General features: G+C 50.3%; 1 protein-coding gene across 1 annotated transcript in view; it reads left to right on the plus strand.

Annotated features, from left to right (window-relative positions):
• The window catches only part of LOC132385490 (protein FAM83E-like), a 92,447-nt gene extending 91,228 nt beyond the window's left edge, over positions 1 to 1,219 (plus strand). The window contains exons 5-6 of the mRNA XM_059957599.1: positions 1 to 400; positions 552 to 1,219. The exon at positions 1 to 400 is cut by the window's left edge and continues 246 nt beyond it. Of these exons, the coding sequence (XP_059813582.1) occupies positions 1 to 400; positions 552 to 689 (538 nt within the window). The 3' untranslated portion in view covers positions 690 to 1,219. The remainder of the gene's footprint in view (positions 401 to 551) is intronic.
• The last annotated feature ends 9,970 nt before the right edge of the window (positions 1,220 to 11,189 follow it).

The following is an 11,189-nucleotide window of genomic DNA, read 5'->3' on the forward strand; positions in this document are numbered from 1 at the left end:
GGTAAAGACTGGGACCACAGTAACCCAGTTTCACCACCTCCCAGGGACCCCCGGGAATCCTGGGCACTCTCCCACTCAGCCTCTCAGAAATCCCGGGGATCCGGGAAACCTCTCCCCCTTTGCTCACCGCGTGGCATCCCGCCGGATAGTGCACCCGGAGCCCCTCCCACCTTCCTGGGCCCCCCTCGCTGGTCACCGCATGCCGCTCGGCCGTCCGGGGGTCTCTCCTGCCCTCAGCGACATCCTACGCAATCTGCGGCGGGCTAGGACGACGATGGAGAACGGGCCAAAGGGTAGCCGGTCGCTGTGGAACCTCAGCGCCCTGAGTCAGCTGGCAGGGGCACCCAGCCTGGGCAAAGGCTCGTCCGTGGACCCACTGGAACTGGGGGAGGATGCCAAGGTAGGTGAGGAGGGGCATGGGGCTGAGGGCGGGAGAGGAGTGCGGGGTGGGAAAGACGGCATGGAAATTCAGAGACTGAGCGGGCTGGGGAGTGGAGGTGGGGGAGACTGCTTTACCTCAGAATCTAACCACCCTCCCTTCCTGCTCTCAGACTCGCCTGACGAAAACACTCCCCACACCTGCGGCCACTCTGATGAGGCACCGGCGGGTACAGAAGGAAGAGGAGGAGGAGGGGGGGAAAGGGACGCAGCCCCCTGCCGGGGCGGGAGCCGAGGGAATTCTACCCTAGCCACCGGCAGGGGGTTGCGAGGGCGAGGAGCCAGTCGGCTGGGCGCTCGATAGCAGAGGAAGGAGACCACCGTCATCTCCCAGGACCTCCTGCACAGCAGGAACAACGCAGTGTGGACTGTCAGGATCAAAAAGCGGGATCACCGCAAAGCGCTGGGAGGCTGGGAGGACCGACCGGGAAAGGTGCTGCCCTCCTCCCACAAACATAATGTGACGTGACAGGTTGATGTTTACACAGGAAATCCCCATTGAGGGGCAACGGGGAGGGTGGGGGGAACGTGAGCAGAGAACATGGGTGCGGCCTACGAGACCCAAGAACAGAAACCACGCACGGTGCTCCCGGTGTGGGTCTGACCCGGGGGATATGGAGATGGGAACTGTGCACGGTGCTCCCGGTGTGGGTCTGACCCAGGGGGATATGGAGACGGGAACTGTACACGGTGCTCCCGGTGTGGGTCTGACCCAGGGGGATATGGAGACGGGAACTGTACACGGTGCTCCCGGTGTGGGTCTGACCCAGGGGGATATGGAGATGGGAACTGTGCACGGTGCTCCCGGTGTGGGTCTGACCCAGGGGGATATGGAGACGGGAACTGTGCACGGTGATCCCGGTGTGGGTCTGACCCAGGGGGATATGGAGATGGGAACTGTGCACGGTGAACCCGGTGTGGGTCTGACCCAGGGGGATATGGAGACGGGAACTGTGCACGGTGCTCCCGGTGTGGGTCTGACCCAGGGGGTTATGGAGATGGGAACTGTGCACGGTGCTCCCGGTGTGGGTCTGACCCAGGGGGATATGGAGATGGGAACTGTGCACGGTGCTCCCGGTGTGGGTCTGACCCAGGGGGTTATGGAGATGGGAACTGTGCACGGTGCTCCTGGTGTGGGTCTGACCCAGGGGGATATGGAGATGGGAACTGTATATGATATACTTACTAATCTTTTTACTATTTGAAATAAATTGGAAATTCCAAAGGGAAAAGAAATGTGATCTGACCAAGTGAGTGTGATCAAGTGAAGATGTGAGTGTAAATGCAGAGAGATTGTGTGTTTTGTTACGAACCCCGTAACTGGGTCACTTACCAGCAAAGATAGAGAGGTCCGTTGAAGTCTGATGGTACTATTTTTAACAGTATTTATTAGTAAAAATACACAAAAATAATATCAATGCAAACATACAGATAATGTACATCGTCAATACTAAATCTAAAAGTGCGGGTATAATAATAATCAATAAGAAATAGCTCTATCGTTGTCTAGGGGATAATGTATTGTCCGATGGAAATATCAAAGTCACTCAGTTCATTCAGGCTGCAGCCTTTGGTTGGAGAGAGAGAGATTTTTAGAAACTTGCCAGCTTTTCCTGTTATGATTTCGATCCTTCGGGAGTCCCGTTGGTGTGGCCATTCACTGGTGGCCTCTCCTTTAGCTAAGCCATTCTTCCGTTGTAAGGCCGCCAATCCCAGGCAAAGGGAAAAGACGCACGCGGGCCCCCCACCGGCTGTCGCTATTAAACGCTGTCACAGGATTTCTAGCGTTTCTCCTGGTGCGTCTAAAGGGTTTGTTCCCCAGACCCTCTTTTATCCTTACTCACGGGTCTCAGACGTCAATCAGGTTGGGATTATGGAATCCCTCAACCAGCCCACTCTGGTCGTCCCCTGAGGGCTTCAATGAATAGTACAGTACTCAATACACAATTCCGTCTGCAAGAGACTATGGCCGTTATCCGTGCCTTTGTATCGCTGAGGGGCCAGGACTCTCTCATTTCCTGGGTCTCCTGACCTGAATTAACAGCGATCTTGTGATTCTCAAAAAGAGGGGGCTACTTTGTACCCTTCGGCCCCTCAGAGTTGGGGCACAGTCGTAACAGTTTAAATGCACATTGTGTGGTTGTATTGTGCAAGTGTGCGTGGGCTCTAACTTCAAATGTGTGAAACATCGGTGTGCACTTCTGTGGTGTGCAAGTGTATGAGGAGTGTGCAAAAGCAGGGTGTGCAGTCCGTTGTGGGGTTGTAAGTGAGTAAGTGCATTGTTTGTGTGCAAATACGGGGGTGTTTACACTTGCACTGGCTATGAATGAGCAAATGCATAGATCATACACGTGCAAATGCTGGGGGTGTTTACACTCAAATGCATTGACTGATTGCACAGTGTTGAAGCATGTGAATGCCTAGGCCCAGATGTGAGTGTGAAAATGCATGGGGCAGGTGTGTGCAAATGTGATTGTGTAATAACAGAGTGCCAATGTGTGGGCACAGAGCATCTGAGGTACAAATGAAAGAGGTGTAAGTGTGCAGGATTGAGCAGCTACACCTGCAAAGACTGAGTATGTCAAAGCAGGGAGCGTGTGCACACAAATACAGGAATGTAATTGTGTAAATGTGAGCACTGTAATGTGCACCTACAGTGAGAGGCAATGTACTGAGAGCAAGAATGTGTAAGGCATGAAGTCCAACAGTTTGGGTGTGTAAATGCAGGCAGTATGAGTTCACAAATGTAGGTGGTGTCAGTGTGTAAATACTGGTGACCTAAGTGTGTGACTGCAGGCACTGTTGAGTGTAATTATTAGCTTATGTGAGTATGTAAATGTCAGCTATGTGATTGTGTAAATACAGGCAGTGTGAGCCTTCATCCACTGGGAGGTTAATCACAATGAATATGTGGCATGAGTGTGCAAAAGCAGGGAGGGTGAGATTCTATCTTTGAGGAGATAGAGGCCACGTGTGAAGTTGTGTAAACTTGCAAACAAGGTGAGTGCGTGTGTAAACGAGTGGTGGCCAAGTGAGCGAGTGCAGGCAGCTGATGTGCAAATGTGTTGGGTGTGAATGTGCTAATACTGTGAGTGTGCAAATGGGTCTGAGTGAGTGTGCAAGCCTGGCCTGTCCTCCTCCCATGGCCTCGTCTCACTGGACAATAAACAACTCAAAGATGAAGTGGGGGTCTGCTTTTTCACTGGAGGGCCCCCACCCCCTCACAAGGGGATGGAGGGGTGGTTATGAGGAGGGAGAGAGAAGCCGAGAAGTAGATGGGCAGATAGAGGAGGGGTGAGTGAGAGAGTTAGAGGGGGGACTGGAGGGAGGTTGGGAGAGTGATGGGTCGGTAGAAAGTGAGAAAAAGAGGGGGTGTAGGGGAGCAAGTGGCAATAGAGGGAAGGTTTGTTAAAGACGATGGAGAGAGAATGACAGAGAAGGGGAAAGAGATTGAGAGCAGAGCACTAGAGACAGAGGAGGGAGTGAGTGCAGGCGGAGTGAGGGGGGAAATGAGAAAAAGGATAGTGGGGGAGGAGGGAGTGGATGGAGGGAAAGAGCAGAGAGGGAGTTGGGGGTTGGCTGGAGGATGAGAAAAAGGATAGTGGGGGAGGAGGGAGTGGATGGAGGGAAAGAGCAGAGAGGGAGTTGGGGGTTGGCGGGAGGATGAGAAAAAGGATAGTGGGGGAGGAGGGAGTGGATGGAGGGAAAGAGCAGAGAGGGAGTTGGGGGTTGGCGGGAGGATGAGAAAAAGGATAGTGGGGGAGGAGGGAGTGGATGGAGGGAAAGAGCAGAGAGGGAGTTGGGGGTTGGCGGGAGGATGAGAAAAAGGATAGTGGGGGAGGAGGGAGTGGATGGAGGGAAAGAGCAGAGGGAGTTGGGGGTTGGCGGGAGGATGAGAAAAAGGATAGTGGGGGAGGAGGGAGTGGATGGAGGGAAAGAGCAGAGAGGGAGTTGGGGGTTGGCGGGAGGATGAGAGAAAGGATAGTGGGGGAGGAGGGACCAAATGGAAGAGCAGGAGAAAGTAGCTGGGGGAGAGGGAGTGAGGGAATGGAAGGTAGAAATTGAGAAAGGGGAGCAATGGGGAGAAGGACAAAGGGAAAAGGTGAGAAAAAGGGTGAAGAAAGAACAGCGAGAGAGACGGGGTCAAAGCTGGTGAGGACGGGGAACACAGAGAGAGAGATAGAGCCAAGAGGGAGACTGCACAGAGAGGGGGCACAAAGATAGAGAGCTAAGGCAAGGGAGGGGAAACGGTGAGTGGGAACTAAGGTTAAAGAGAGAAGACAAAGAGAGGGGGAGGGATTAAGAGAAGGCAAGGGGGACAGAAGGAGAAGTCAAAGGGGAGGGACAGAGAGGGAGAAAAGTAGGCAAAAGAGAGATGGGGACAAAGAGAAAAGGGCAACACAGACAGGAGGTGGGGCAAAGAGAGAAGATGAGGGTGGTTAGAGAGGGAGGGATGGAAAATGAGAAGGCAAGAGGGAGAGAGAAAGAGAAGGTGATGGGGTGGGGGAGGGGCAGAGGGAGAAGGCAAGGGGGTCAAAGAGAGCAGGTGAGAGAAAGGGGCAGAAAAGGTTTAGAGAGAAGTTTACAGAGAAGGTGAGAGAGAGGCATTATTAGTGGTGAGCCAATTGATTCGAAGAGAGTGGGAGCTTCATACAGATCGGGGAGAAGTGCACAAATGCAGCAGCTCATCATTGCACAAGGCCACTGAGAAAGGTCCGAGATACAAGAGAGACACCGTCTAGCAGAGCGGTCATCAGAGTAGTGCAAGTCAGAGTAGTAGGGCTTTGGCTCATCTGGACACAGCGAGGACGGGCCTAGGTGAGATAGAACATTACAGCACAAAAAACAGGCCTTTTGGCCCTTCTTGGCTGTGCTGAACCATTTTTCTGCCGAGTCCCACTGACCTGCACCCGGCCCATATCCCTCCATACACCTCTCATCCATGTACCTGTCCAAGTTTTTCTTAAATGTTAAAAGAGAGCCCACATTTACCATTTCATCTGGAAGCTCATTCCACACTCCCACCACTCTCTGTGTGAAGAAGCCCCCCACCTAATGTTCCCTTTAAACTTTTCCCCCTTCACCCTTAACCCATGTCCTCTGTTTTTTTTCTCCCCTAGCCTCAGTGGAAAAAGCCTGCTTGCATTCACTCTATCTGTACCCATCATAATTTTATACACCTCTATCAAATCTCCCCTCATTCTTCTACGCTCCAGGGAATAAAGTCCTAACCTATTCAACCTTTCTCTGTAACTCAGTTTCTCAAGTCCTGGCAACATCCTTGTAAACCTTCTCTGCACTCTTTCAACCGTATTAATATCCTTCCTGTAATTCAGTGACCAAAACTGCACACAATACTCCACATTCGTCCTCACCAATGTCTTATACAACCTCACCATAACATTCCAACTCTTATACTCAATACATTGATTTATAAAGGCCAATGTACGAGAAGCTCTTTTCACGACCCTATTTTGTATCTGTATTCCCAGATCCCTCTGTTCTACTGCACTCCTCAGTGCCCTACCATTTACCTTGTATGTTCTACCTTGGTTTTTCCTTCCAAAGTGCAATACCTCACACTTGTCTGTATTAAACTCCATCTGCCATTTTTCAGCCCATTTTTCCAGCTGGTCCAAATCCCTCTGCAACATGGCACGTGGCACAGGCAGCAATCCTGAGATTACCACCCTCGAGGTCCTGCTTTTTAATAAGCTCTCTGTCCTCACTCTTCAGGCCCTCCTCACTCTTTCTACCTCAAAGGTTACTAATTAAAAGATTACGATCTCGGGATTACCGCCTGTGCCACGCGACAGCGAGAATAGGAATAGAGTGAGGTGGAGGATAAATGCGTAGCTGAGGGATTGGAGCAGGGGGCAGGGATTCAGATTTCTGGATCATTGGGACCTCTTCTGGGGCAGGTACAAAAGGGATGGGTTCCACTTGAATCCGAGGGGGACCAATATCCTGGTGGGGAGGTTTTCTGAGGCTGCTGGGGAGGGTTTAAACTAGATTTGCAGGGGGGTGGGAGGCGAACTGAGGAGGCAGAGGGCGGGGAGGTTGGAGCACAGGTAGAGACAGCTTGTAGGGAGTTTGTGAGGAAGGATAGGCAGATGTTCGAGCAAAGATGAACTGAGCCAGATGGTCCATTTCAATGCTAGGAGTATTGAAGGTGGGACTGATGCTGTAGCCGTTTTGGATGTCTCAGGAGCAGGAATGGCCGCTGAGTGTGGGGCAGCAGAAAGGATGGATGCTCAACTGTCAGTGTCGGGGAGTCAGATTCTGGAATGGTGCAATAATAATGGTGTTGTTGTGATGGGAGATTTTAACTTTCCTCACATTGACCGGCATCTCCTTAGAGTGAGGGGTTTAGATGGGGTGGAGGGGTTTGTTAGGTGTGTTTGGGAAGGTTTCCTAACACAGTATGTAGATAAGCCAGCTAGAGGACAGGCTGCACTTGATCTGGTGTTGGGAAATGAACCTGGTCAGGGGTCAGATCTCTCAGTGGGAGAGCATTTTGGAGACAGTGATCATTGGAGCATGGAGAATGAGAGGGGACTTCAAGTCAACTTAACTTTTATTGTCATTTCGACCATAACTGCTGGTACAGTACACAGTAAAAACGAGACGTTTTTCAGGACCATGGTGCTACATGAAACAGTACAAAAACTAGACTGAACTATGTAAAAAAAACAACACAGAGAAAGCTACACTAGACTACAGACCTACACAGGACTGCATAAAGTGCACACAAACAGTGCAGGCATTTACGATAAATAATAAACAGGACAATAGGGCAAGGTGTCAGTCCAGGCTCTGGGTATTGAGGTATTGGGGGAAGAAACTGTTACATAGTCTGGTCGTGAGAGCCCGAATGCTTCAGAGCCTTTTCCCAGACGGCAGGAGGGAGAAGAGTTTGTATGAGGGGTGCATGGGGTCCTTCATAATGCTGTTTCCTTAGCGGATGCAGCGTGTAGTGTAAATGTCCTTGATGGCGGGAAGAGAGACCCCGACGATCTGCAGGGTCTTGCGATCTGAGACGGTGCAATTTCTGAACCAGGCAGTGATGCAGCTGCTCAGGATGCTCTCGATACAACCGCTGTAGAATGTGATGAGGATGGGGGGTCGGAGATGGACTTTCCTCAGCCTTCGCAGAAAGTAGAGACGCTGCGGGACTTTCTTTGCTATGGAGCTGGTGTTGAGGGACCAGGTGAGATTCTCCATCGGGTGAACACCAAGACATTTGGTGCTCTTAACGATCTCTACCGAGGAGCCGTTGATGTTCAGTGGGGAGTGGTCGCTCCGCGCCCTCCTGAAGTCAACAACCATCTCTTTTGTTTTGTTCACATTAAGAGACAGGTTGTTGGCTGTGCACCAGTCCATTAGCCGCTGCACCTCCTCTCTGTAAGCTGACTCGTCGTTCTTGCTGATGAGACCCACCACGGTCGTGTCATCGGTGAACTTGATGATGTGGATAGAGGTCGACAAGATTATGAGGCATAGATAGGGTGGATAGTCAGTACCTGTTTCCCAGGGCACCAATAGCAAACACCAGAGGGCATCTGTACAAAATTAAGGGAGGGAAGTCTAGGGGAGACATCAGGGGTAAGTGTTTTACACAGAGGGTTGTGAATGTCTGGAATAACTTGCCAGGGATGGTGGTGGAGGCTAAAACATTAGGGGTATTTAAGAACCTCTTGGACAGGCACATGGATGAAAGAAAAATGGAGGGTTATGGGGTAGTGTGGGTTTAGTACTTTTTTAAGGATTATATGGGTCGGCACAGCATGGAGGGCTGAAGGGCCTGTACTGTGCTGTGGTGTTCTGTGGTTCTAAAAGGCCGAGTTCACTCAGCCTATTCTCATAAGGCATGCCCCTCCAATCCAGGCAACATCCTTGTAAACGCAAACACGAGGTAATCTGCAGATGCTGGAAATTCAAGCAACACACACAAAATGCTGGTGGAGCTCAGCAGACCAGGCAGCATCTATAGGAAGATCTCCACATCCTTCCTGTAGTGAGGCGACCAGAACTGAGCACTGTACTCCAAGTGGGGTCTGGCCAGGCTCCTGTATAGCTGCAACATAACATCTGGGCTCCTAAACTCAATGGCCAATACGCCGTATGCTTTCTTAACCACAGAATCAACCTGCTCAACAGCTTTGACTCCTGTGGAGTCAGACCCCAAGATCCCTCTGATCCTCCACACTGCCAAGAGTCTTACCAGTAATACTACATTCTGCCATCATATTTGACCTACCAAACTGAACCACTTCACTCTTATCTGGGTTGAAAATTAGAGTTGCCAGGAAGGAGCTTCTGAGTGGAATTAGGAGAGCCGGAAGGGGTCATGAGAAGGCCTTGGCGGGCAGGATTAAGGAAAACCCCAAGGCATTCTCCAAGTACGTGAAGAGAAAGAGGATAAGATATGAGAGAATAGGACCAATCGTGGAAACGTGTGCATGGCGACGGAGGAGGTAGCAGAGGTATTTAATGAATACTTTGTTTCAGTATTCAGTACGGAAAAGGACCTTGGCAATCATGGGGATGACTTACAGCAGACTGAAACGCTTGATCATAAAGGCATTGGGAAAGAGGGTGTGCTGGAGCTTTTGAAAAACATCAAGTTGGATAACAGACAGACAGACATACTTTATTGATCCCGAGTGAAGCCGCACCAGCCCTGAATAGTGAAGAAATATAGCAATATAAAACCATAAATGATTAAATAATAATGTTAATCATGCCAAGTGGAAGTAAATCCAGGACCAGCCTATTGGCTCAGGGTGTCTGACTCTCCGAGGGAGGAGTTGTAAAGATGGGAATGACTTCCTATGACGCTCAGTGTTGCATCTCGGTGGAATGAGTCTCTGACTGAATGTACTCCTGTGCCTAACCAGTACATTATGGAGTGGATGGGAGACATTGTCCAAGATGGCATGCAACTTGGACAGCATCCTCTTTTCCGACACCACCGTCAGAGAGTCCAGTTCCACCCCCACAACATCACCGGCCTTACGAATGAGTTTGTTGATTCTGTTGGTGTCTGCTACCCTCAGCCTGCTGTCCCAGCACAGAACAGCAACATGATAGCAATGGCCACCACAGACTCGTAGAACATCGTCAGCATCGTCCAGCAGATGTTAAAGGACCTCAGTCTCCTCAGGAAGTAGAGACGGCTCTGACCCTTCTTGTAGACAGCCTCAGTGTTCTTTGACCAGTCCAGTTTATTGTCAATTCGTATCCCCAGGTATTTGTAATCCTCCACCATGTCCACACTGACCCCTTGGATGGAAACAGGGTCACCGGTGCCTTAGCCCTCCTCAGTCCACCACCAGCTCCTTAGTCTTTTTCACATTAAGCTGCAGATGATTCTGCTCGCACCATGTGACAAAGTTTCCCACCGTAGCCCTGTACTCAGCCTCATCTCCCTTGCTGATGCATCCAACTATGGCCGAGTCATCAGAAAACTTCTGAAGATGGCAAGACTCTGTGTTGTAGTTGAAGTTGAAGATAACTCGCCAGGGCTGGATGAGATATACCCCAGACTACTGTGGAAAGTGAGGGAGGAGATTGCTGAGCCTCTGGTGATGATCTTTGTGTTATCAATAGGGATGGGAGAAGCACCGGAGGATTGGAGGGTTGTGGATGTTGTTCCCTTGTGCAAGAAAGAGAGCAGAGATAACCCAGGCAATTATAGACCAGTGAGACTTACTTCAGTGGTGGGCAAGTAGTTGGAGAAGATCCTGAGGGGCAGGTTTTATGAGCATTTGAAGAGGCATAATCTGGATAGGTACATGGAGTTTAGAAAAATAGAGGGCTATGGATAACCGGAGTAATCTCTAAGGTAGGGACATGTTCGGCACAGCTTTGTGGGCCAAAGGGCCTGTATTGTGCTGTAGGTTTTCTATGTTTCTATGATTGGGGGTAGTCAGCATGGCTTTGTCAAGGGCAGGTCATGCTTTACGAGCCTGATTGAATTCTTAGAGAAAGTAACAAAACACATTGAAGGTAGAGCAGTGGATGTAGTGTATATGGATTTCAGTAAGGCATTTGATAAGGTTCCCCATGCGAGGCTCATTCAGAAAGTAAGAAGGGATGGGAACCAAAGAGACATTGCTTTGTGGATCCAGAACTGGCTTGCCCGCAGAAGGCAAAGAGTGGTTGTAGAGGGGTCATATTCTGCATGGAGGTCAGTGACCAGTGGTTGGCCTCAGGGATCTGTTCTGGGACCCTTACTCTTCGTGATTTCTATAAATGACCTGGATGAGGAAGTGGAGGGATGGGTTGGTAAATTTGCTGATGACACAAATGTTGGAGGTGTTGTGGATAGTGTGGAGGGCTGTCAGAGGTTACAGCGGGACATTGATAGGGTGCAAAACTGGGCTAAGAAGTGGCAGATGGAGCTCAACCCAGGTAAGTGTGAAGTGGTTCATTTCAGTCGGTCAAATTTGAAAACAGAATGTAATATTAACGGTAAGACTCTTAGCAGTGTGGAGAATCAGAGAGATCTGAGTCCACAGGACATTCAAAGCTGCCGTGCAGGTTGACAGTGTTGTTAAGAAGGCTTCTGGTGTGTTGGTCTTCATCAACCATGGGATTGAGTTCAAGAGCTGTGAGGTAATGTTACACCTTGATCAGTGCTGTGCTCAGTTCTGGTCACCTCACTACAGGAAGGATGTGGATACTGTTGAGAGAGTACAGAGGAGATTTACAACAATGTTACCTGGATTGGAGGGAGTGTGTTATGT

This window comes from Hypanus sabinus (assembly GCF_030144855.1).
Source record: "Hypanus sabinus isolate sHypSab1 chromosome 24 unlocalized genomic scaffold, sHypSab1.hap1 SUPER_24_unloc_21, whole genome shotgun sequence".
Lineage (NCBI taxonomy): Eukaryota > Metazoa > Chordata > Chondrichthyes > Myliobatiformes > Dasyatidae > Hypanus > Hypanus sabinus.